Source organism: Notolabrus celidotus, chromosome 20 (genome assembly GCF_009762535.1).
Source record: "Notolabrus celidotus isolate fNotCel1 chromosome 20, fNotCel1.pri, whole genome shotgun sequence".
In the NCBI taxonomy this organism is placed as follows: domain Eukaryota; kingdom Metazoa; phylum Chordata; class Actinopteri; order Labriformes; family Labridae; genus Notolabrus; species Notolabrus celidotus.
This window is the reverse complement of record NC_048291.1, coordinates 29,092,275-29,119,535: the sequence shown is the minus strand read 5'-3', so window position 1 is coordinate 29,119,535 and position 27,261 is coordinate 29,092,275. Positions and strand designations below refer to the sequence as shown.

Below are 27,261 nucleotides of genomic sequence, written 5' to 3'. Positions count from 1 at the left end.
GGCATCTTGACCCTGTTTGGGGGGGGGGTTGTGGCTCCCAAAAGTTCCTAGTAAGGAAGGGGTAATAGGTTTAAAAAGAACACATTTGGGGCTGAGATTTCTGAGTAGTTGAATACTCACAGGTTGTTGGATCCAGCAGACCATCTAGTAGTTTGATGGTTTAGATGTGTTGCCATTTGGACCCCCCTTTTTACCTTTCCACTCCTTTTTGGTTGGATCTAGCCTGTAAGAAGTTTCTGGTTCAGGAGCAGTATTTTAAAAAAATATAGGTATCTTCTGGTTTGAGATTTGGAAAATACTCACAGATTTCAGAAACTAGTCAGTTTTGATATGTTGCCATAAGAAGCTAACACACTTTATGGGACTTCAGCCCCAATCAGTTCCTGGTCCAAGGGTAGTAGGCCTGATTTCTGGGTCTTATTTGGGGCTGAGATTTCTGAGTGGTTGAATACTCACAGATTGTTGGATCCAGCAGAGCATCAAGTAGTTCAATGGTTTAGATATGTTGCCATTTGGACCATTAAACCCCTTTTTTAGGTGGATCTAGCCTCCTAGAAGTTCCTAGTTCTGGGGCAGTCCTTTTATTAAAAAAAAAAAAGAATATCTTTTAGGATGAGATTTGGTTGGTTAATACTCAAAGATTTCATAATGGTAAAAAGATATGTTGCCATAAGAAGCTAACATACTTTTTGGGATTTGAGCCACGAATAGTTCCTGGTCCAAGGGTAGTAGGCCTGCTTTCTGGGTGTTAGTTGGGGCTGAATACTCACAGATTGTTGGATCCATCAAGTAGTTTGATGGTTTAGATGTGTTGCCATTTGGACCCTTCTTTTGACATTTCCAACCTTGTTCTTGGGCCGTACTTGTAAAAAAGAAAAGATTTCAAAAACCAGATATTTTTGATATTTTGCCACAAGAAGCTATCATACTTTATGATACTTAAGCCCCAAACAGTTCCTGGTCCAAGGGTAGTGGGCCTGGTATCTGGGTGTTATTTGATGTTTAGAATTTAAATCAGACTAGAATAATAGAAAATGTGTCAATTCTGGATTAGGTGTGCATAAAGACATGGGTCTGTATTCTTCTTTGGAGACACTGGGGGCAAAATAAACCCCTCAAAATGAAGTTCCTGGAACTCTCCTGCTACTTGTAGTGGAAACACAGCTTTAGTCACCATGCACTGATTTGTTATCCAGCAGGAAGGCTCACCCTGTTGCATGTCACTCCTGTAAAAACTATCAGTAATATAAGAGTGATGCAGAAACAGGCCTCCTGCTGCTGTAAGGTTCCTGTGTGAGTTGCTTGGTGTTACAGGGTGTTGCAGGGTGCAGTGTGGGGTGTAAACACAGCAGTAAAGGGGGCTCCCTGTGCCCCTGTGAAGTGAAGCAGCCTTGGTCACACCCTGATGTCGTCTCCTCCCTCCTCCCTCCTTCTCTGCCCGCCATGTTCTGGAGGAGGAGGAGAGACGTGTAGCTTCAGCTGGATTAGCATTAGCTCGGCGGAGGCGCAACAAGCTCTCTGAACGCCTGAATAAGTTCTCCTTATTGATCCCTGGTCTGGATCTGGACCAGTTCTTTATGGTTTAACATCTGTGGACTAACGAGAGAGCCTGACAGACCCTAACAGACATGGTGAGTGAACTTTGAGGACAGAGGAGTTGTTGTGTTTTTAATCCAGTTTCTGTGGTGGTGATGTCTCCACCGAGCTCCCGTCTGTCTGCTAGCTTAAAGGAATGCTACCTAGCTTAGCATGCTGTGTGTCTGTTTCAGGGCAGAAATGAGAATATGAGCTTCTTTAGCTGCTTTTTAAACACAGGGGGGATTATGGATCCAGTTAATGTGAGGGTTAGTTTCACTTTTGGACACAGAGGAATCAACAGTTGAATGTTTAGAAGGATTGTGAGCTTTCATCCAACTTTTTTTCAAAGCCTCCTGATTAAAACACAAATCTCCACTTATAGGACACAACTTAAACCTCAATCCTTACATTATCAGTCTAAAGTTGAATATGTGATGGAGTAAAGTCACTTAACTCCAACTCTTCTCCTCCTCTTCTCCTCCTCTAACTGAATTAACGCTCCCAAGTTCTGCACTAGCTTCTTTAGCTAGCTAAGTTTGCGGCGCACTTTCAAAGGATATCACCTCTCAAACATGACCTTTAACACTTTTACATTAACTTAAATCACCTCTAACACAACATTATACACCTTATCATAACCAAATCAGGTCTGTTTTTAAACATGAGACAGCTAATTCACCTAGCTTAAGCACAAATGCTAACTGAAGCTACATTAGCTTGTGTGCTATCAATCACATCAGTAAAGAAACGCTGTGATTTCTTTCAGAATAAGAAGCTTTAATGTGTCTTTATTCCTCCTATGATGCTGTGTTCTTTAATATAGAGTGTTTATAAGTTATCACACAACTTCTAAGTTAAGGTTGTGTTAAATTAGTCTCTCTTGATGCTTATTCAATCAGCTACATCTGCTACACTAACATGTTTTTGTGTTTCTTTGTGGTTATAAATGTCCATCCTTGGTGTTTTGATGTGTGCTTTTCATTCAGAGGCCACCTAAACGTGGCCTGAGACAGGGGCAGGGCTTTGTCTATTGTCAAAGACACAGATCAGATGGATCAGCCCGGCATTAAGACACAGCTTCCTAACAACCTAAAGGCTTTCCATGTGCTGCCACTGCAGGATTTTATACTTTGCTTCACTCATGTTTGGCTATTGTGCACATATACTACTCTATTATTGAATATAAGCATGCTAAGACCTTTAATTCCCATGTTATTATACAAGTAAGAACAAAAAATGCTGCAAGAAGTTTAGTGAAGCATCAAACATGAATAAATATGACTATCTTCTTATTTATTGCAAGAAATAGACATGCCACATCTGCCTCATTTTAAACACTTTAAGTATAAGGATATATCAATAACACTTGAAGTAATCCAGCTATATTTTGTACTAAAAAAGTCTATCTTGGTTGTCATTCCTCTTGCCCCTCAGCATACAAACCTCTGCCCTCACTAAGGTATTTTACACAACTTGTAGGATTGCATTTCCCAACACCGCCCGATGATTTCTCAATAAAGGAAAAGAAAGAGGATCTGAGCCGACTCCCCTCCTTCGCATAAAGCAGCTCTCACTCCCGACCGACTCATCAATAATCAGTCAGTCACCGGGGGTGACGGATGCGGCATCACCTCCCTCCCCTGACTTGGTTTCTTGACCTGCCCGGGGAGGACAAAGACGAGGTTGACATGCCAATAAGAGGGAGACTTGTCCTCTCGCTGCTTCAGGCTTGATCATCATACATCATTCATCATACCTCCAGTTTTTGGGTCTTTGGGAACAGGTGTTTGTTGCTCTTCCTTGGAGGTTGTTAGTTTGGCTGTCAGGCAGTGACCCAGCTGTTTCTACCAGCTACAAAGTCGGGAAGTCATTCCTCTGAGTGGCGTGTTTCACAAGCTTTAGTCATAACATGGAAACACTATGAGCTGCAGAATTGAAGATGTAGCATATTTTATTGTTCAAAACAAAACTAGATGACTCAGGATGGATATCAACCAATGCCTTTGACGTTACATCAAACTAGGGCTTGGCGATAATTCGATAACTATAATTATCGCGACATAATTTTTAATTTAAACCTGTAAATGCACACCCTAACCATTTGAAATGGAGGGGGCGCTAATGAGCCTTAAACGCTAGTTGCAACTCAATATTAGATAGAAGAAGACAACATTAAACAGCCAATCATGTCGCAGGGTGAGAGGTAGGCGGGGCTTAAGGACATTTGGGGCAGAATGTAAACACAGCTGAGTCAACTCTGCATTAACTATTAACTTCATACACTTCATTAAATACACTTTCAGGATGTGGGTAAAGGAAGAGCACAGAGACAACTTCTGCAACACGTTTAATGTCCACCATGACCGTAGGACAACTGAACACTTAATAACCGTGATGCATTCACTGCACTGTGGGAAACTATCACTCTGCCCGTAACTCTTATTAATCTGAAAGGAGAGAGCACAAAACAATACTTCTCTAAACTGATACAGAGAATATTATTTAATATATGTTTGTTGTTAATTTAAAATTATCTGAGGAAACAAACTAGAGCTTCACAAAAATCTCATCTTACAAAAAAGACCTGCTTCCTGTTAGAAGTGTCAGAAATGATGGATTCTAGAAACTGATCAGAGAATTAAATCCAGATACAAGCTAACAAACCATCAACTTTCACTCAGGAGCAAAAATCTGCTTTTATATTTCAATTTAAATGAAATAATGATTTGATATTTATCGACTGATATGGAATATCTTATTGTGAGAACATCATTTTCAATATCGCCCAGGTCTACATCAAACTACAATCACTTCACACTTCTCTGCTCATTCCAAAACACCACACAGATGGGAGTTTCTGCTTTTAATAGAAGCAAACAGACCGACATGTTCCACTTCAAGTAATGAAGTGATAAAGTTTCCCAACATAAAGCCATCGTATGTTCCAGTTGAATGTTTCTGTGTAATTTAACCCGGCACGTTGGGAATCAAACCTTCCTGTTGTTGTGTGACCTGAGGGAGTCTTCTCATAAGTTCTACCCATGACAGATGAATCATTCCAGATATTCTGAAGTGAAGGAACCATCCTACTATCTCTTACCCCATTACACCATCACCATCACACACAGACGCTCGCTTGTGCAAGCCGTCTATCTCCAGATCAGCTTTACTCGCTCCGTGTAGGCCGGGCGAGGTAGACCTGTTCTCAGAGCACGGCTTCCCAAGCCTTAAGCTAATCACAGTTTACTGAGGTCCTGCCAAGACACACCCAGACACAGGCGCACACTCACAGAGGATAGGTATGTGTCATTGTCTTCTGTGCAGGACGGTTAACCTGTGTGCTACTTTTCACTTTCTACTAACTAATCAGACCAGCAAGAGTCTCTTTATCAATAATCTGCCAAACTGGTAGCAAACAGTTGGTGTGAAATGTTGATGCAGTTCATCAAACATGCAGAGAACAGCTCTGAGAGCCTGCAGCTCTGGTCTTGTTGTTCCCAGTTGTAGAAGCCTCTCTAAAGGAACTGATTCACAGTGCAGCGGGGGAATTTCACCTGTTGATAAGCAGCACCACAACACCAGGTGCTTTCATGCATTCTTCAAATAAGTGTGTGTGTGTGGTGGTTATCTGCTTGCTGTATCAATCTTGCAGTTTTTCATGCAACGTTGGACGTTCTGCAGGAACTTTCTTAAACGTAAACATCCTAACTGTGATTATAACGCTCTGATTTTATACTAAAGGTGTCATTCTGTCCCTCCTCCATGAATGAATGTGGATGTTTCTGCCATGATGATGCATCCACTCTTTCTCACTCTCCGGCGGTCTCTGGATTAAGGTCATCTTTTTGGTCACAACAGATTCTCGTGTGACCTTTAATGTAGGCACTGTCAGCTCTCTATTGGTGCAACAGTGCTGTTAATCCCTTTTGTATAAAAGGTTTTAAATTCCTCCGTATTAAAAATACAAGGAGATAAATCTGTAGTGTCTGTTTCTCCTCCCTGATGCCTCCATATTTGTTGGATGGGACAGCTGAAAGGTGACAGGTGATGTGGGGATCAGAGAGAGAGAGAGAGGACGTACACCAAAGGGTTTAGGCCAGGAGACGAAGTCCTCCTTCAAAACATTGGCTTGTTTTGTGCGCTTTTAATCATCTCCACAAAGACACGTCACCCTCACCTAGTTGGTGGAACAAATAATTAATGGCCCAAAATGCCAGTCATATATGTCGTAGATGCTCTATCGCTGCCAATAGCCGCAGCTTTAGCTTCCTTATACCCCTTTTCGATCAACGCAAACCTGGTTCTAGTTCTGGGCTAGTGCTTGCGCTGGTTCGGAGCTGGTTCAACTTGCGAACCAACTCAGCACCAGTTTGGTTTTCCACGATCCCCAAGATCCACGTCATGACGTCACTTCTACGTCACCGCTGTTCCCTGCAGCGCAAACTTTCCCTCACAATAACAACAATGGCGGACAACGTAGCATGCTTGCTGGTGTTGCTCCTGGTTTTTCGTAATCACATGTACCCCTTTTCGATCGAGGCAGTTTCAGGGCCAGGTCTCCAGCTGGGAAAACTGGTTCCAGAGTGGCTGCAATGCTTTGCTGGTCCAGAACCGCGAACCACCAGTGGGGTGGACATCTGTGCTACTCGTCATGCTCTTTTTGGTCACAGCAACCTCGCCCCTGGTGGTTCCCGGTTCTAGACCAGCAAAGAGATCAGTGGCTTCTGCCATTATGCTATGATGCTCTACTACCCGGATGTAAACAAGCACACATAAGGGATGGCATTTGTAGCCTGGCAGGGCTTCTCAGTATTTCGTTCGAGAACATCAAGATAAAGATAAATATGCTGTTTGGTTAAACAGGCATATATCCAACCTAGCATGTTGATGCTAATCTGCTAGGAGGCCTCTGCTAACCATAAGAGCTGTCAGTTTGTCCAACTTATACACAAACTTGAACCTCTTTCACACATGCACCACAATCCTGAACATTTAAGACCGTGTCCAAGATGGGCTGCATGTGTGAACGCAAACAGCTGGACCTCTTTACCTCGACTAACCCGGGCTTCTTCCTGCCAGCTTCAGAGTTAAAGGTTCTTAAAGTGGCGATGACGGTCGTGTTTATCTTGCAAACGTCTTCATACATGTTGTAGTTGTGTTACTCCTCTTGTATGACACATAACAAGCCCTCCTGCCTCCACTATCAACACTAAACAGGACACTTTAGGGTGTGAGGGCGTGTCTGAAAAAGATGAGGAGTAATGGGACATGTGTTAAAGGAAAGCAGAGGTTCATGTGTGAAACAGGGATGGATCCGTGTGACTTGTTTACTCGGCCAAAACTGATCCAGATACTAATCCTGATCAGTTTCAGGGCATCCCTGAGATATATGACCATACAGCCCAACAACAAGGGTTGTTATATTAAAGGTAAATATTCACTTGATGAAACAAACTTCCTGTAACTAGGTCAGCCTGAAAGGAGGCATCGAATGATTGGTGTGTCCCTCAGAAGTAGACCCCAAACTCTCCCAACAACAACAACGAGGCATAATGGCAGTTTGACAAGAATGACAGACTCAGTCATTCACACATAATGAACCTGCATTTCTCTCCTCTGGGTCTCGGGGCCTCAGTGATCCGAGCACAGAGGCGCTGAAGGAAGAAGGAAGGCCTGCCGACAGCGTCTCGTGGCGGGGGTTGTTTCCGGGGTGTTGGAGGGGGGGGGACGGGATGGACGAGACAGACTCTCCTCTCTTCCTCCTGTCTGCCATGGGTGAATAGTTGATTATGGGAGCAGATGTGTCATTAGTTCTGAGCCGTATTCATGCGGATGCAGGGTGAGGAGGAGGAGGAGGAGGTAGGTGGCGAAGGAGTGTTAAGAGGAGGGGGGGGGGCACGCTCCACAGGACATTTCACTGGTGAATTTAAGGGATGTGCCAACTTGACCCCCCCTCCGTTCAAAGCAAATACTCCCACACTCCCCGGCTTTTCTTCGCCCTGCTCATCCTTCCCAGCTGTCGATCTCGGGCAACGCCGGGCAGGAAGGTCCTTAAAACACATGCATGTGCAAAAAACAGTATATCTGACTCTTCTTCAAGTCAGGAGAACACTCAGTCGGGGGGGCATGTCGGTGCACGCACGGTGGCATGTTGCACAGATCGGATTACTCAACGGGATGAGTTATCACGAGACACCTTAGATCGCTGTCAGACGAGCGCTGGGCACAGGAAGAACTCGGCAAACCCAAGCTGCTGTTTCGTATTGATAACAATTACGGTAATGGGATTTCAGTACATTAGCTTTCTGCGGATTTAACAAGAGACAAGGATTAACAGGAGGACCCCTCTCTCTCTCTGATCACTCCCTGGTTATCAGACATGAAGGGCAGAGCGGGATCTGAATCATTGATCAAAGGTGGGGATTCTTAAAATGATCAGGGGTGGTGGCGGCCTACTCAGGTATCACCAATCAGACGCCAGAGCCAGTAAGCCCCAAAATCAACTGGTGTGAGGTAAATGATTGTGTCTCATGTGAGGGATGATGTATCGTGAGCAGGTTGGCTTTCTTCTTCTCGTGCTAAACATTATCCTGCTTGTTGCACGGCTCCTCATTCAAGAAATGACCGTAAATGCTGGAGTATAAGTGGCACTGGGAAATAAGACGCGATCGCCCTCGCTTTGTGTCCGGTGTGCGCCATCTTCCTGGTAACACAAAATACCTTTCTCCCCATTTCATGCCGTTATATTCATCGCACCAGTGTGTAGGACGTAGCTTACTTTTCAGACCACAATAAAGGCAGAAAAGTAGAGCTGGGCGATAAAACGATAACGATAATAGGAGATTGTTAGTTTGGCTGTCAGGCAGTGACCCGGCTGTTTCTACCAGCTACAAAGTTGGGAAGTCATTCCTCTGACTGGCGTGTTTTCCAAGCTTTAGTCACAATAGGGCTGGGCGATAAATCAATAACGATAATTATCACAATATTACTTTTCTCTTTATAAATATAACAAATGTACAATGAAGCGTTGATATATTTTAACCTGTAATACACCCCCAACCACTAAAGGGAGGGGGCGCTAGTGTGTCTTAACTGCTAGTTCACACCCAACATTAAACAGAAGAAGAAGTTGGCATGGAACAGCCAATCATGTCGCAGGGTGAGAGGTAGGCGGGGCTTAAAGACTGTTTGAGCGGGATGTAAACACAGCTAAACGAGCAACAGCGACATGGAAGCAGAGTGAAAACATGCTCAACAAGAAAGGCGGCAAAACTTCATTAGTTGAGATATTTTGGCGATTTATTTTCTTTTCTTTTTTTTTTTATTTAAAGGTGACATATCATGCAAAATTGACTTTTTAATGGTTCTTTACCTGAAATCTGTGTCCCTGTCTACAAACCCCCCGAGAATGAAAAAAATCCATTCTGCCCCTGTTCTGATTTCTCCACCTTTCTGTAAATGTGTGTGAAACCAGCCGTTTCAGACTTCAGTGTTTTTGTTACGTAACAACAATATCCGGTCTGTCACGGAGTCAGAGCTCGGAGCTTGTTCAGCCCATAGACTGTATAAAATACAACTCAACCCCTCCTCTGTTTTTCATTCCCTGCACACATGTGTGCTAACAAGGAGCTTAGGAGGGAGGCATGCTAGTTGTAGGCTGTCTTAATAAACACAAAGGTCGGTTTTACTCCCCACGTCTGCAGATTTGAAGATATAGTGGATGATTTTTATTTATCATGGATAAGTGCTAGCGCTAATTAGCAGAGCCACATAGCTATATGTTCATAGCTGTAGCTGTAGCTGTAGGTAGACATACTGACAAATAAAACAACAAGAAACACTAAATCTGTGACCAATCCTTCATAAAAGGTCCTGCTGCCTTTCTGGCAGAGGTCGGTTTTACTCCCCACGTCTGCAGATTTGAAGATCTAGTGGATGATTTTATTTATCATGGATAAGTGCTAGCGCTAGTTAGCATAGCCACATAGCTACATGTTCGTAGCTGTGTACCAAGACACACGTCTACATACTGATAAATAAAACAACAAGAAACACTAAATCTGTGACCAATCCTTCAGAAAGGTCCTGCTGCAGGCGCCTCTTCGTCAGGATCAGATTCAGAGGGTTGAAGTAACGTGATCTCTGAGGAGCCGTGTATATTCAGCCAACATGTAAACATTAGATCAACGTGCTGGACAGCCGAGGCACATCCACTTCCTGAGGGGGCGTGGTCAGAGGGAAAACAGAGTGTTCTGATGAGGAATGAAGAAGAGGACTTTTCAGGCAGACCAAAATCTGATTTCAAAGTGTTTTTTTGAGCATAAACTTTAAAGACATGTTTTGGGGACCTCTTAGACCAATATATGTTGATGAAAAAAGCGTGATATGTCCCCTTTAACCTTTATTTAACCAGATGAGTCCCATTGAGATCAAGACCTCATTTACAAGGGCAACCTGGCCAAGAGGTCAGCAGCACACATCAAAATAAATAGCAAAACTCAACAACATGGGGCATATATACAGACAGTATGTAGAAGCAATCAATAATAATTTAAAAGTGCAACTTATTTTCAAGTAAAGTGCAATTTGTGATTACAAAACAGCATTTTATTAAACTACTAAATTCTAGAAACAAGCTAACAAATCATCTGGTTTCTTCAACTTTCAGTCGGGAGAAAAAAATCTGTCTTAAAATGATCTGAAAGAGTGATTTGATATTTAGTGTGAAAATTAGCGACATAGGCTGATGTGAAAAATCTCTCCTTTTCAATATCGTCCAGCTCTACATAAAGCACGTCTTATACGCTGAATCTTACAGGTATAATGTCTCAGAAAATGTTAATTTATGACTCATTTATCTGTATTAAACTCTGATAATACCACGTTCTGTTGTACACCAACATCAGCACACCTCTGGTCACGACCAGTGTTGGTACTAAGAAAGAAACCTCATGTTTCAGAGTAGGCCGCACAGCTGTGAGTCTCCATACCCACACTTTCCACTCTTGTGTGTCAGTCAGGAAGTGATTAGAAGCCGGGCTGCTGATCTGTTCGAAACAGGACAGAGGAGTCATCAGTCTGTCATCATCAGACTGGAAATGGTTTATCTCCCCTGCCACCCACCCTGGACTGGAAACACATTGTTACTCAGTCAGTGCTTTGGAGTCGGTGTAGTGAGTGTTAATACTGTACTATAAGAGAAGAGAGATGCTCATTGAGGTCTTATTTGTCGCTCAGGAATGATGGTTGAATTGATTTAAAATCAAAGAAGTCAAACTTTGAATCCAAGGCTGAATGAATATGTTGCTTTGCATGTTATCCAGCAGCTGTACGTGTCTGGGAAAGTTCAAGTTTTAGAAATATTGCGCTCTAAGATTCAGTTCACTTTAGAGCGTCTGCAATGCACCGCTGTCGTCAATAACCGCCTCTATTACCTCGTATTTCAGAGCTGGTTGAACTCGCAAACCAACAGGGCAACAGTTTGTTTTTCCACCCGCTCACGCCCGTGGAAGAGGCACGTCATGAGGTCAGATCCACTTGCAGTCGACACACGAAAGACCGGTTCTCAATGTAGCACCGGCACGGAACCGGCCCTGAAACTGCGTGGTAATACCCTGCAGCTGGTTGGTTCATAGCAGGGGCACGGTGTGGTTCTATGAGCTGTTATCCACCCAAGTTAAAGAAGCTGCAGCAGAAGAAGACTGAGTTACCAGCTAGCTAGCCTCTGAAGGAGATGATAGAGGAAAGCGAGGTTTACTCCAGTGAAATGTCAGATCTTTGGTTCACTCTTTTAATCTTGCTTTTGACCGTCTCAGGTTTCTGTTCCTCGTCCTGCAGGCCCACCCGAAAAGCTTCATCACCATCATCACCACCACAACCTAACCTCCGCCCTCATATTACATACTTCAACACCCCGGCTTTTTTATCTAGCTCTGAGTGTTATTACTGTAAACTGGAGGGTGATAAGATTATTCACTGTCACAACAATATCACACGAAGGAGGAGGCAGCTCTCCACAAGTTCATGGAAATTGCTTATCTAAGTATGAAAGTATGAAACACTTTGTTTGTCTGGTTTCACAAAGGAAGGCAGAACAGCTGCGCTTTAAACACACGTTGTTACACGGGGGTTAAATGTGAAATGATTGGTTGATCAGTTTTATAAAACCAACAAGGAACTGTTGACGTCCTCAGACTTCCTCCTCAAACTCAACAGAGAAGTTTGAGTCCCCGTTCCTCCTTCCTTCATCTGCTACCTTTCCTTCCTCTAACCTGTGTTTTTGTCTCCGTCCCAGGTGATGGCGTGGTCATGCGTGCAGCGGGGGCTGTGTGTGTGGAGATGGTTTTAACAGACGCTGTTTTGGAGGACTCAGGAACACTGCACTGGCCTGGAGAAGCCTCATAAACAAACACACAACACACACACACACACACACACCTGTACAGGAGAGCGTTTACTCACAAACACGCCACCGCCGTGCCTTGACGAAGGACACAGGCGCACAGACACACGACACAGACGCCCCCCCTCCTGTGTGAGAGTCTACTTTTTTCCCCCGCTGTTGTTCCATCTCCACCGCCATCATGCCGAGCGGGATCCGGCGGCAGATGAAGAACATGGTGAACAACTACTCTGACGCAGAGAAGAAAGTCAGAGAGGCCACCTCCAACGACCCCTGGGGGCCGTCCTCCTCGCTCATGTCCGAGATCGCCGACCTCACCTACAACGTGGTGGCCTTCAGCGAGATCATGAGCATGATCTGGAAGCGGCTCAACGACCACGGCAAGAACTGGCGCCACGTCTACAAGGCGCTCACGCTGCTCGACTACCTGATCAAAACGGGCTCGGAGCGAGTGGCGCTGCAGTGCAAGGAGAACATCTTCGCCATCCAGACCCTGAAGGACTTCCAGTACATCGACAGAGATGGCAAGGACCAGGGCATCAACGTCCGGGAGAAGAGCAAGCAGCTGGTGGTCCTGCTGAAAGACGAGGAGCGTCTCAAAGGAGAGAGGTAATGGCTTTAGGAATCAAAGATGGAGAGGTGACGGAGGTGTCATGGAGGTTATGTGAACAGACTTCTGTCCTCTCAGGTCTCAGGCTCTGAAGACCAAAGAGCGCATGGCCCAGGTGTCCACAGGGAGCAGTCAGATGGGCTTTGGCCGAGGCTCGTCCCAGCCCAACCTCTCCACTTCATACAGCGAAGAGTACGGCAGGTCGGAGGGCTCACCTGCCTCCTACCATGGCTGTGAGTATGACCGCACACACACACAGAGGACAGGTACAGGTCTCAGCACAGAGCGCTCTGTTTAACAACGTCTCATCCCAGTTGGTGTAACTTTGGCCTACATCCTGAAACCCGCCCCTCCCCCTGTTCTGTCTCTGTCTCTGTCTCTGGCTCGCAGTCCCGCAGTAGAGCTGCATTCCTCAGCACACGAACACACACAGAGAGAGACAGAGAGAGAGACAGAGAGAGGAGGAAGCAGAGTTCACCCCCCCCTGAGCCTCTATCATCCACATGACAGAGGAATCTGCTCCTCTTTACACTGATACACTCGCTCCTCCAGAGATACAGACTATCAGGAGCACGCCGTGACAGACGCTGCAACGAGGCAGAGACAGATGCATGATGGGGGCTGTGACAAACATGGTAGTGAGAAGAGAAAGAGAAGAATCGGCTGTATTTATAAAGAATATACGCAGATAATGCCATGCAATTTTGGAAAGTGGGATTGCAGCGCCGCTTGTGAGGACCGTTTTCTGCAGCTGCAACTTCAAGGCAGGGAGCAGCATCACAAATATTCCTCTGAAATTAAATCTCTTACTCGTGGCTACAGTCCAATCAGCAACTTCAGAAACATTTGAGTGTTCAGACCAAGGCAGTGTAAAACTTGCCCCTCCAGGTATGTCTGCAGTTTAAACCCCCTCGCTTCTTGTTCTATTACATTCCTGCAGAAACAACCGTACATCTGCTTCTGCTGAGTCTCAGTTTCACTGTAAATAGTGAGTGACACAGAGGCTTCACTCTGGCTTACATCAGCGGTCTGAACCCAAGAAGAAAGCAGATTTTATTGCCCTTAAGACGACAATTACTTTTAAAAACATTGGTTTGTTGAATTGAGGTTTGCATCAGAAAATTCTGATGCATTCAAGGAAGTCAGGAAATCTGAGCTTTGTTGACTTTTCTCAGCGTAAAGCAGGAGACATTTTCTCCTGACTGCAGATTCTGCATTTCTATGTCGCGATGGAGACACACCAACTGTTAATATGACTCCATGCAGCTTCACTTGACTGCATCAAACTTAAACACACAACACAAGAGAGTGTTCTACCAGGTAGCATTAACATACCTGGGGATGTACACTCTTGGAGTAATTGATAGAGAGGTGGAGCGAGAGAGCTGAAGGAAGCAGAAATCTAGGTCATGAAATGAGGTGACACACAGAAGGGTGGAGCGGAGGAATGGAGAAGTTGAACCTCAGCCTCCTTCCCCTTCTCATCCCCTGACCCCTCATCCTTTGTTCCCAGCAGGCATGTTTCCCTGTGCCCGGCGTTCTCTTACATGTAGCTTGGCTCGTCTTTGACCCGGTGGCTCCCAAATGTGTGTGTCAGGGAGGAGGAAGCTCCTGCTGCTGAGTCATCAGTTAAGAAAACATAAGGAGTAACTGGCCTATAGCAGGGAGACCGGGCTGACACTGTGGGTGTTGCCGGGAAGGATTCTTGAGATTCCAGTCTAATTTATTGTCCAAACGGCGGGGTGTGAATGAACGAGCGTGACGGTGTTCATCCACATTGATCCTCTCGTGCTGAAAGATCTGAAAGGGTCTGAAACATGCTGAAGCTACTAAACCCAAAGTGTCACGATGTTTATTGAACTTTTCTGCAGATCTGTCAGGTTGAATTTGTGCGCTCGTTTAGAGATAGTTTTTCTATTTGGTTATAATTTCCGACTAACTGGTTACACTCATTGAAATGAAACTTGAATGCAGCCCACACGCACCTTTGTGTCTATAAATGTACACTGACTTCAGTCTCTGTGGGTGAGTGTGTGAAAAACTGTAAACACATCCTTCAGCTGTAGTTTCCCTGAGGTTGACCAGCTGATGGTTTTTGTTTCTAGTGAAGTGTGGCGTCTTCAGCTCGAGGTAACTAACACTTGCTTGAAATCTTTACATCACGTTGAAAGTTCATCAAACAATCTGTTACTAGTTGGTCGTCATGTTTCAAACAGCCGCTCAACTCTTCATCTAGAAGGATAAGAGTCAGAGTCTGCAAATTAAGAGACACTTATGGTGCTATATGACTAGAAGTTCCAGGATCTAAATGGTTCCTGTGGCACATTGTCGTCAGTGTTTGTTCCTTGATTTTTGAAAAAGTACAAATCCCCAAGCAGGGGATTTTCAGGGCCCAGATTAACCACCCAAGAACTACAGGTAGAGTCTACGGTCCCAGGTACATTGTGTAAATCAGGCCAGTGACGTATGGAGGAAATAAAAGTAAATGCACTACACCACCAGACCAGTAGAGGGCAGTAACACAAAGAGGAATGCCATTCATCACAGATGACACCATAGAAGCAGACGGACAGGCAGGTATCATTATGAGCAACACAACAGTTAGCCTGTTAGCATGAAGAGACTCAGCTGGTCTGTTTTAGATGGTGCTATATTTCATCACAGATGGATTCACTGAATCAACACGTGAGAGGAGATAAGCGCGAGTAGCAAAGACGTTTCAACACGCCTTTAAAATCCTTTTGAACTCAAGAAGCCGTGATCGCAGAGATCGCCCGGTGTTTTGGTTTAAACGGCGACCCTGTTAACTGGAGACTCTCAGCCGGATGCATCCCTCATAAACGTCTTTAGACCATCATTAAATATCTGATGAGGATATTTTGAAATCTTAATAAAAACTAAACTAGTTTGCATTCCCAGGAACTCCCTCTGTGTTTCAACAGCTGTGTAAACTCCACAAACACTGACACGTTCAGCTGAAGGTCTCCAGTTTACAGGGTCACTTTTAAAACCGGAACACCGGGAGGAGAGACGCATTCACGGTGGGCTGAGAGAAGACTACTGTTACAAGCTGCTAAATCAAGAGAATCCCAGCTTCTTCTTTTGAAAAGTACACGCACATACAAAAAAGATAGAACAAATAAAAACTAATGAAAGAAAGAGAAATCAAGTGAATCACAGATGTGTGTGATGTTATTGTGGACGGAGGGAGGAATAAAAACACTGAGGTTAATCTACCAATCAGACACGTTCAGGATTGCAGGCCCAAGCAGGGGCTTCTCAGGAGGGAGATTAACTGTCCCTGAATTAAATTTAGACCCTGGTTCCTCCAGTCGAAACGGTCCCTAGTTGCTGGGGAAAGTTCCTGCGGTCAAAAAGCACCTTTAGTGGAGAACAATCTTTTGCACCATCATCTACAGCATCAATCTGCTGCAGAGGAATTAGTGCATACATTTACATCCAGAGAATCACAGGAACATTTGATGACATGATAAGAACCGACTTTAACTGAAACTAATACAAACAGCAGTAAAGCGTAAAAAGAAAGACCTTTTCTTTTCTGTGAGGAATGTAAGAAACTGTGATAAACCATATATGGTATATTCCCACGGTGGCAGAGGGGGAACGGAGTGTTTGAGATGGCTTTGTTTGTTTGTCTTTCTGACTCACTACTTTCACGGTTTGTTCTCTGTGTCATTAGGTTGCCAGTTTGGTGTCTCTTGAGGCTTGGTGGCTTAAGCTTGTTGTTTTTGTAGCAGATCCAATTCATCGTTGGAAAAAAGTACCAAAGTTCTGCATGTATTTAGCATGTGAACGGAAGATAACGTCAGAGATGTCTTCTGGCTGAATGACTGTACATATTTCCGTCAGTCTTTCTGCAGAGTCTTTAAAAACATCTTATTTTTCCAGCCCTTTTTTGCGACGCTGCAAACATTCTGATATGTTTAGACCTCGTCTTGAAGTCCCACCAGCTGACCAAACTCACCTTTACCCCCCGAGCGATTGCGGTCACTTTCCCCCGGGGACTGATTTGAGCAAAACACGGGTTTGACGAGGGGGGCAAGTTTGGGCAGGAGAGCAGTGAATAAGAAGAAAAGGAGGCTTTGCGGAGGTGAATGTGTGTTTTCATGCGCCTGTCGTATGAGTCATGCAGATATTTGGCTGTGATTTGATATGTATTCAAACAGACATATCCTCTGACGGCTTTCTTTGTGCATTTCAAACAATACCAACCATTAAACTGGTTGAAAGAAATGCCAAAGTTTGCAGCTACTTCCCCTCGGCTTTCCCATGCACTCAAGAAACAAGCACTCCGGAAGCCTCCTCCGCTGTTGCCATGCTACAAAGTTGATGTCATGAATCGACCAGATGTAGCCGAATGTTTTGGACCTCAAATCTGAACCAAAAAGTTTGGAAATAATCAAATCCTGAGCACCAAAGAGTTTTTATGCCCTTTTAAGGAGATTTACCAATTAGTGATGTCACAAATTGCGCCAGTCTCGTGTCCCTCTTGCGTTATTCTCAGGACTTCTTGAACAAGCCTGCGGTCTCATCCTCAAAGTTTGAGACTTTGTCAACATTTAGCAAAGACATCCAACATTTTAACTCAATCTAAAAGTATATGGAATAGCATAACACCACCTCGCTAACGAGACTTCCTGTCACCATAAAAACACCTCCTTTACAAATTCACTTTATTGTGTTTATTCAAAACCTGTTCATCATGAAACTTCTGTTTTTGTCTCCTTTATCTTTGTCTGATTTGCATTCTAGAAAAAAAAGCTGATGTAAGAGTGAAACAAGAACAACCAGATGAGAAGAGTGTGTGTTTGGGAGTGTCATGATCAGAAGTGGAGCGTGTCATGACTGGTTGTTTCTTTTGTTTGGAGGGAGAGCGATCAGTCGTGAAAAACAGACAGAAAAAAGAGAGAGAGAGAGGGAGGGAGAGAGGGAGGGATGACTTGATCGGAGTTTCTGTCCAAAAAAGATGTTCACTGTTTTCTTTTTTTGTGTTTGTAAATCAATAAAGGAAAAGTGACATCATGAGAGAGTGATGTGGTGATGTCACCGTGACATCATCACCTAGGCCGCCACGGTTCCCAGTAATGCAGCAAAGTGTCTCTCGCCTGTGTGTTCGCTCGCCACGTGCAGCGTATCAGTGATTCTCTCTCTGCCACATGGCTCCATCTAATCCAATAAGCTGTATGAACATGTCATCCTTCAAGGGCTCACACACACACATGCACACACACACACACACACAAACACCAGTGTTAATTTTGGCACTATTTTAGATTTAGTCTTAAATTAGTTTGTCACATTTTAGTCTTTTGATTTTTGCAGAAACATTTTCTCTCTTTAAATAATTCATGTAGTCGATCAGATATCAGTATCAGGGTTATACCAAGTGTTCAAATCATCAACATTTCACTCTTTTAACACTATGAAGATATTTTGATTCTCTTGATTCAAATAAAAATGCCATGAAAGGGCTGTATTGCACATTTACGACGGTCCCTGAATGCACCTTGCAGTGACAGGCGCACTGGACAGTCAGTTCATGGCACTCTGAAATGCATCTGCATCTTTGATGACGAGGAGTTGATCCAAACTTACTAAATGTGTCTGATGTTTCACCAAACTGGATTAAATCAAGCTGTAGACGCCGAGCTTTTTACGGTAACCACGGCAACAACGTAGTTAAACAGACGTCCCCCAGTTGTGTCTTTGTCACTAACGCACACCAGGGGGTAAAAATCCTCAATGAAGATGAGACAGATGCATGGAGGTGAGGAGAGCTGGTTCATAAAGCACACCTGCTGCAGGTAGAGACCAAGCTAACACTGAGCCCCTCAGATAAGAACTCAGCCTGTCACAGGAAGTCATCACGCCATCTTTAAAGATTAGACTCCGTGCTCTCACCGCCCCATTCTGCAGTGATACTAACATCTGCTCTGAATGTGTCTTTCAGCCACGTCTCCACAAGCGGGTTCAGAACTGGAGCAGGCCAGACCTCAGACCAGCGGTGAGGAAGAGCTGCAGCTGCAACTGGCTCTGGCCATGAGCAGAGAGGCGGCAGAGCAGGTAGACACACACACACACACACACAGACACTCTCACACACACAGGCTGCAGAATGGACCCTAATATTATTGTTATCCCTGTATGAGTATGTACAATAAACATCTGAGCTGATGTCTGAATTTATCAACATGTATAAGAACAGTTTCTCACTCAGCACACGTCTATTTGACCTCTTTGTGATGGCAAATTGAATCAGAAGCGACCCCGCCTGTGTCTCTAGACTTCACTTGGATAAATATGATTACCAAATGTAGTTAGGGGAAAGAAGCATCTCTAAGTAGTGACGCCTTGCTGTTCTCTCTGTGTGTGTGTGTAGGAGGAGCGCATCCGCAGAGGGGACGATCTGAGACTACAGATGGCCTTGGAGGAGAGTAAGAAAGGAGGCCCAGACTCTGGGAAACTACCCAAGAAGAAGAGAGAGGTAAAACACAGAGACAAAGAGGCCGCAGTGACTCAGTTATTCCATTATTATGACCCCCGCTCCCGAAATAGTCTCCCATCTCCCTCGTCCTCCTCGTCCTCGTCTGCGTCTGCTGCTTCAGGAGCAGGAATGAAATCTCTCACTGGCAGCAGGCTGCCCAGTTAGCTCATCATTATTCTGCCTGGATAACTGTCTGACTGCAGTCTGAGGGCATGCAGAGCTAAAGTGATTTAGGGTTACAGCTGCATGACTATAGCTCGTGTTTCTTTCTCTGTAATGACATGAAGGGCTGTCAGCGTGTCTCAACCATTTCTGTGATTTGCAGAATAATGGCCGAGACGCAGATGACCCTTCTTTGTCATTTTCCTACACTTCTATTCTTATTTCTCCTCCTCCTCTACTACCTTCTTCCTGCTGTCTTCCTCACTCTCTTCCTTTGTCATCCAGCCTCAGTCAGCTCTGATGGATCTGATGAATGTCCCCGAGCCCGGAGCCACCGCTGACCCCTGGGGTGCTGGAGCTGGAGCTGCAGCAGCTGCTCCTCCATCAGAAGACCCCTGGCAGCCGTACGGTAAATAAACACAGGCACAGAATGTTTGCATCTACGAATACGATCACAGGGAAGTGTCAAATCAGGCGATATCTATGCAGGGGTTTCAAAATATGAATATTTAGACGCCACATGTCCGGATACGTGCTGCGGATAGCATCAAAAAGCAACAGATCCAAATCTGCAACAAGATAAGGACAGAGATCAGCTGTTTCCAAGAGGTTCAGAAAGATGAAAGTTGTCTTTGGATCGCTTCACTGAAGTTATGATCTAAAAAAAGAAACACGATCTTGCAGGAAATGTTCCAGGTTTTATTTGTGTGGAGCTAAAGCCGCACGTTCTGTCCTCTCTGCTCTTCTCTCTGTCACATCTGCAGCTTTTTTACATCCTCAGAACAACAGACTGATCTCAAGGCAGCAAATCTAAACCTGTAATCTCACACACAGCTTTTAGTGTTTGTAGCAGACAGAGAGAGAGCAAATCAATCAATCAACCTTTATTTGTATAGCGCCAAATCACAACAAACTTTATCTCAAGAGGCTTTTACAAACAGAGGAGGTCTAGACCACTCTATGTCAAATTATGAACAGAGACCCAACACCAAGACAGGATCAGACTCAGTCTGACCCCACCTTAATCCATCATGAGCATTGCACATCGCAGTATTTAGCTAGTTACAGTGGAGAGGACAAACTTCCTTTAACAGGCAGAAACCTCCAGCAGGACCAGACTCATGTTAGACACACATCTGCTGAGACCGTGTTGGAGAGAGGGATAGAGGGAGATGAAGAGAGAGAGAGGTGATAGTGATGAGACGAGTTGTAGGACCTGTTGCCGTTGGAGTCCAGCATGTCCGCAGCAGGAGGACGTCTACAGCAGCTCAGAGGAACCTACAAGACAAGGGAGCTCAGGGACTACAGACAGGTCTATGGTTAGTAACTTTAATGGGACAGGAAGAGTTAATGTAAGTGATGAAGGGGTTGGGGGGATGGGGGTGAGCTAGGATCCCAGTGTGTCAGTGGAGCAAAGGAGATTAGTTTTAGGGTCTTCCTGAAGTCCTAACCTGAGGATGTTGACAACAGCAGAATGTTTATGACGAAGATGACCTCTCTTTGGCATCCCATGACCTCTAATTCTGAGTTACCAACCAGTTGATTCAAAGTTTAAGTTTCTGTTTAAGTGATGATGATAATTTCCACACACTGACTGTTGTTGTGAAATGGTATCAGTACACAGAGTCCGTTCTCTCTGTGTGAGTTGTCTCTGCCTTCCACCTGCAGCTCATGGGACTGTGACTCTTTGTTGAGGAGGAATGCTGCTCCACTCGCCCAGCAGCATTACTACACAGAAAAGGGGGGAGGGGGGGAGGATGTAAGAGGAGGAATGGGTGAAGAAAAGGAGCGTGAAGAGAAAAACAAAGCTGTTGAGAGTTACATTTGTGAACGCTGAAGGGGAAAACAAAACGTTTCAGAACAGGTCGTGTAAAATGTGCTCGCTGTTTCACCTCTGCAGCTCTCCTCCTCCTCCTCCTCCTCTGTTTTCCCAGTTTCTGTCGCACGCTCCATCCAACATCCAAACCCTCCGCCCTCCCCAACAATAACCTTCTCCCCTGCTTCCCCCCCCAGGGTCTGCCCCTAAGCCAGCCGCCCCAGTGGACCCATGGGGCGCTCCTCCCTCTGTCCCACCTATGAAGAGCAGTGATCCCTGGGCTTCAAACGCCGCTCCTGCTTCTGATCCCTGGGGCTCCGCTTCCGCCCGCCCTAAGACTTCCAACCCAGGTGACCACCGGGGAGACATCATGTTGTAGTTTCAGATGTTTGATCAGGGGACATGTTGTTTGCATGCTTCCATGTGCTTTGTTGTATCCATTCCCTTCTTGATTTAAACCAAAGTATCCATGCTCAGTCACGCTTCTGTTGTCTGTTTCCATCGTCTGAATGTTGTTTTTGTTTTCTTTTACATCTATGTGTATGCGTTGTTCCCTTTCAGGTAGCTTTGACCTGTTCAGTGCATCCAACGGTACGTCTAAAGAGGACTTCTCTGAGTTTGACAGCCTGCGCTCCTCCTCCTCTGTCCCCACTGGTACTCACCCTTGTCTTCGTCTTCTCTAATAATGACATGGAGTCTGTGTTTGTGTTTTTTTTCCCTCAAGTGTCTGCCGGGCTGCAGACACGTGACACGTTGTCTTGTCTTTTTATGTAGACGTCACCTGACCTGAGCAAACACCGGTCACATCAACATGATTGCATTTATTCAAACACTTAATGATGATAATAAAGAGAGGTGTTTGCTCTGGTCAGGTCCCAGATCAGCGTGGTGTACCCTGGTGTTCATTATGTGTGTGTACCTCATTAGACCTGTGCCATCCTGTGTGTTGGATCCCTCCTGTATCAGCTGTTTCCTTCAGATTATTTAAAATGCAGTCTTACTTAAAGCCGGATTCAGGCTGCGGTGTGTAAGCTTCCAGTTCCCAGTTTGGCGCAGGTCTAATCGTGTTTACTCATGAAGCTTTGGTGTCTCTTGGTGTGGGAACGGGACACTGGTGTGTGACTTTGTGCTCCAGCGTCAGAACAAGGTGACGAGGGATGAAAACGCAGGTGTAAAGAGGATGAGAGCACAATGATTGAAAGAAGCAGGAATCAGCTCTAGCTCAAACCTACTCTCTGATCCATTCACTGCATTTAAAGATGGACAATGCATCCCTACCTCCTCCTATGTGCACAAATCACATCACAGCGATGGTTAAGGGCTGTGGTATTGAGTTCCTGTCCCTTCTGCAAACTAAAACACACCTTACCCTTAAACCTGCAGATCCCTCAGGTCCTTAGAGTCTATGTAACAGCTTCTTGAGTTAGTTCACAGCAGACACTGAAGAGGATGGTGTTAGCATTTGTTGTTTTCTGTCATTGCTCCTCACCTTTACTGCACATCCATCACCAGAGCCCTGCAGGAGACGCGTCGTCAAGGCTAGCATCCGTGGCATTACCTCATTTCAGCATCAAACACCTCGTCTAAATTAAACCTCTCCAACTAAACGAGCACATCTAGAAAAATCTGCACGATAAGAACAGACTTTAAAATGTTTCTATTCAGATTTAAAAGTTTGATTCACCTGTAAACACAAAGGAGGTGTGCTTTAAGACTTATACCACACCCAGACAGCAGGGGGAGCTCTAAACCTCCTGGCTTCTCTTTGGTAGGCCGTCATGTCGTCCATCTTTTCATACAGTCTCTGGTCTGACCTCAGTTTTAGTTTTAGACTCTTCTGCATCTCACACTCCGTCCTGAGAGCTCAGTTCCCGTCTTTGACATTTCCTTGTGTGTGTGTGTTTGTGTGTGTGTGGCAGCTTTGTGAGTGTCCCTGTGCGAGTGCATTAACGAATGTCTCCACTGCCGTCTTAACTGTCTGCCTCTGACGCGCCCTCATAAAATCATCCTCCCATCATTTACGGCATCACTTCCTCTTTACTTCCCGGTCAGCGTTGGCGCTCTCGTTCTAGTGTGGTGATGCAGAGATGATATTTGCATATTTTTAATAGCTGCTCTGATTCTCTGTCAGCTGTGTGTTCTCTCCTGTAGTAGTGTGATCTTCCTGTTCCCTCAGAGTTCAGTCTCAGTTTAATTTATCAGTGAATTACCTCCACTCTCTGTTCCCCCCAGGTGACGGGATCATAGCCTCCTCGCTCCCCTCCCAGGCCAGTCTGGCCAGCAGCGGCAGCATGGACCTCTTCGACCCCCTGCCCGGCTCCATGTCCGGCATGACGAACCCCACCAGAAAGACTCCAGAGTCCTTCCTGGGTCCCAATGCTGCTCTGGTCAATCTGGACTCTCTGGTGACCAAACCGGCTCAGCCAGCGCCCATCATCAACCCGTTCTTGGCTGCGACCGGAGGGCGAGAGGGTACGAGAAGCACCGTTACATCTCCAGCAATTTAACAGAACACATATCATCTTATAACATTCATGAATGTCTTTTTTACTAAATGCACATATGGGCTTTTTAAAGGAGGTGTATCTGTTGTCATATTTGTCAGATAAGAGTTTGATCCCCAGGATGAGAAGACCAAAAACTACCTCTGTTAATTCTCTCATTCATCACACACTGAAAAGATCAATATGTCACATGGTCCTGATTCAGGAGTCATGTTAAAGGTTTCAAAGTCTGTTTTTATAACTGTATGTTTGATATAAGCCTCATCAGTCTGTCCGTCATGGCAGCGTTCTGTTATCCAGAGATAACAGACCTCAGAGTGTCTCCATTAGAGGTGTGATATAAACAATAACAGACCCCTCCCTGTAAACACATCAGTAACTCTCTCTCTCTCCTCCCTTCTGTCTCCAGCCACGTCCGCTCCAGCTCCAGCAATCGCCAACCCGTTCCAGGTGACCCAGCCGGCGCCCCCCACCCTCAACCAGATGCGCGTCAGCCCCATGCCCGCCAGCTTCGGCGGCATGGCCGAGCCCATGTCCCTCGCCTCCGTGCCGGCTCAGCCCATCACCATGGTCCCCCTGGCCGGGATGACCCCCATGGGCCGCGTGATGCCCGGGATGGGCGGAGCGAACGCCGGGATGAGCGCGAACATCCCCGCCTCCATGTCCATGCCCCAGCCGCTGATGAGCCTGCCGCCACAGGCCGGGGCGCAGCCCACCGGAACCACCAACCCCTTCCTTTTGTGAGGGGGGGTGGAGTCAACCCTGTCTTCTTTCCACTTCCTGTTTCTCTCTTCCACTTTGGCTTCAGAATAAACAAGGAGACGTCTTATCCTGTTATAACCACGTCCGCTCCAGGTCGTAGTCACAGCCTGGCCTCCTCCTAACACACACTCCTCCTCCTCTCCTCTGTGCTACAAGCTGCCTAGTCCTGTTCCTGATGATCTGACCCTGATGATGACCACAAACCGTTCTTTACAGAGACACCGTGGTGTTTACACTTTTTCACCCTGCAGAGGCGAGGAGAGAGGGGCACAGTCCCTCCTCCGCTCCCTGCTCTCGTTCACTCGCCTCCTCTCCTTCACTCCTCTCGTTTCGGATCACTCCTTCTTTCTCCTGCAGTGGAGGGACAGGAGGTTTTGACTGTACTAACGCCAGGATCTTTATCTCCTCACTAGAGCTAATCTTTTATAAGCCCTGTCAGCTGGTGTGTGTGTGTACGTTAGTGTGTGTGTGTGTGTGTGAGCAGGCGAGTGCACATCAACAGTACTTTTACACTGTGTTTATTCCAGTGGGTTCACTTCCACACACTGGAGTAAGAATGAGAGAAAGACGGATGTGTTTTTACTCTGTGTGTGTGTGCGTGTGTGTGTGTTTGTGTGTGTGTGTGTAACTAAGCAGGGATTTTTGCACAATTCTTTTCCTCCTTTTATTTGTGTTTCCTTCTGCGACTGTTGGGCTCACCGTTACACCTTAGCTAAGCGAGGGCGAGGACACACACACACACGCCTCTGCTCTGCGCTCCACTCAGTCACGGTCTCGTCTGGTCGGCCCCCCCCGGACCTTTCTTTTGCTCCCGTCCCTCTGCAGGAACTCCGACCCAGCAGGAGGTCGCGACACGGACCACGGATATTTAAGAGGAGATGAACCCCTCCATCAAGGGGTGTACGAACTGTGTGTGTGTTATAGTGTGTGTGTGTGTGTTCTCACACGCACTGTTAACACTCAGATACTAACACCACGTTGATGTTTGTCAGCACGTCTCCCCCCCCCGGTGTGTGTTCACAGGGAGAGACATGAACTGTGATGGCAGCAGCATTTTGAACATGAGGATGCAGTGATGCATCATGGGACAGTTTTTTTTTGTTTTGTTAGGGTCAAAGGGAAGAGGGCGGGCTGTGTGTGTGTCAGTGTGTGTGAGTGTGTGTGTGTATCTGAGAGATGTGTTAGCGTCAAAGTGTACTTTCATAAAACTCTCCAAGACAAAGCGACTTAGCGGGCGTAATGTAGACATCTGCAGCCTTAACCGTGTGTGTGTGTGTGTGTGTGTGTGTATGAATGAGTGTGTGTGTGTGTGTACCCATGTGTGTGTGTGTACACCACCGTGTTGCGATGGTGACGGAGAGAAAGAGCATGTTGGCGACCCGGCACCATGAAGAGAGTTTACCTCTGAGTGGATTTACGGGGCTAATCTATCTTCTAGAACATTACCTGGCAGACACACACACACACACTCTCTCTCTCTCTCACACACACACACACACTCCTGGGGTTGGTCTATTGATAGCACAGGGAATCCTGCAGCAGACAACAGCTAACACACGTCATGTAAGGAGCAGTCTGTGTTCTTTATGTGTGGTTAGATTAAGTCGAGCCTCTCTGGAGCCGTGTTTCTTCCTCACTCTCTCCTCCTCTTCTTCTTCTCTCACCCTCATCTTCCTCTCTTAGAAGCACAACTGTTACCAAAGTCAAAGCGACTGTGATGTGAGGACTTTGAGATGTTCTAACAGTTCTGTTTTTGGAGTCATGCCTCCTGTTGTTACTTGTTTTTGTTGTGGAGGGAAGTGTTACAGCGAGCGGAGCGTCCCGGTTCTGTTTGTGGATTTAAAAAAAGAAAAAAAAAGAAGTGGGTTCCTGAAACTCTCGGTGCGTTCGACCCCCGTTCCTTTCTCTCTTCTGTAATCTCTTCAGCTCTGTCGATCACTGCCAACGTTCTCACCGTGGAGGGTTTCTTCTTCTTCTGTCTTGGTGTGAGGTGGCGCCCTCTCCTGGTCTACTGTGGTATGGTAGCTACATTTTGCGGGACCCCTTGATGTTTCCACTAAAAAGCAGACCTTCATTTCTCTCAGGCAAACGGAGGGGCAGCTCCAAACCGTGTGTGTATGATTTTGATGATGATGATGGTGATTTTTATGCTTGTTTTGGGGGAGGGGGGGATTTGATTGGACACTGACTTGCAGACCAGCAAACATTTTTATCCACTAAATATGCAACAATCTGGAAAAGAAGCGCAGAAGACGCTCCATGTGTTAGATTTGCTAATTAAGTCTGTGTTATGATATCTAGCTGAGACTCGCCGCTCTCACGCCGGCCTTGATTTTACCCCCCGGCCTGACTTTTACCTTCACTCCGGTGACGGCGGGAGAGCGAGCGACGTGTTGAGTTATTCAAAGTAAAAAAAGGTGAAGAAGAAAGCGAGCACTCCTAACCGTCAGATGACACTGCAGGTCGTCACAGTGGTCGCTCTGGTGCAGTGAATGTGGCCTCCTGTGTGTAGCGAGCTCCTCTGCGTGTTACTATGTATTCACTATGCTTTTATCAAGAGGACTAACTGACCTTCTGGACGTCCGTCTGTCTGTCTGTCTTTATATGCATAAACAGCTTCCTTTAATCCTCTCCATGTCTGTCTATTTACCCTTCTCATAGTACTGGGAGCAGGCTGCTTTTTTTATTGGATACGTGCTCAACCTGTTGGCATTATAACTGTATAATATAATTTATCATTTGTACTATTGTAACATACTGTTCCTCTGTATACCTTATTATTCTGTGTAATGGGTTTTTGTAGGAAAAGTCACCGTGGTATTTTAACGGCATCTAAACAAACGAACGCAGCGCGCCGAAGCCTGTCGGACGAGGACGACTGTCGCTGCATTGGTTCAAAATAAAATGTGTATCACTTCAGAG

General features: G+C 45.6%; 1 protein-coding gene across 3 annotated transcripts; it reads left to right on the top strand.

Annotated features, from left to right (window-relative positions):
* The first annotated feature begins 1,175 nt into the window (after window positions 1-1,175).
* epn2 (epsin 2) lies at window positions 1,176-27,260 on the top strand. 3 transcript variants are annotated; one of them, XM_034710618.1, is made up of 10 exons: window positions 1,176-1,631; window positions 11,873-12,589; window positions 12,669-12,823; window positions 18,562-18,674; window positions 18,991-19,095; window positions 19,543-19,666; window positions 21,271-21,423; window positions 21,635-21,727; window positions 23,306-23,545; window positions 23,987-27,260. In XM_034710618.1, exons 2-10 carry the CDS (start codon window positions 12,162-12,164, stop codon window positions 24,319-24,321), a joined length of 1,746 nt encoding a protein of 581 aa, XP_034566509.1. In that variant the 5' UTR covers window positions 1,176-1,631; window positions 11,873-12,161; the 3' UTR covers window positions 24,322-27,260. The 3 variants fall into 3 exon arrangements, with proteins under 3 accessions (XP_034566509.1, XP_034566512.1, XP_034566511.1); XM_034710620.1 differs by having other exon boundaries at window positions 1,283-1,631; window positions 21,635-21,664; XM_034710621.1 differs by lacking the exon at window positions 21,635-21,727 and having other exon boundaries at window positions 1,282-1,631.
* Window position 27,261: the final 1 nt, after the last annotated feature.

Coding starts and splice junctions, on each gene's coding strand:
- epn2 (XM_034710618.1), top strand. CDS start 12,162: ATGCCGAGCGGGATCCGGCGGCAGATGAAGAACATGGTGAACAACTAC. Junction 18,675..18,990: donor GCAGAGAGGCGGCAGAGCAG/GTAGACACACAC, acceptor GTGTGTGTGTAG/GAGGAGCGCATCCGCAGAGG. Junction 19,096..19,542: donor TACCCAAGAAGAAGAGAGAG/GTAAAACACAGA, acceptor TTTGTCATCCAG/CCTCAGTCAGCTCTGATGGA.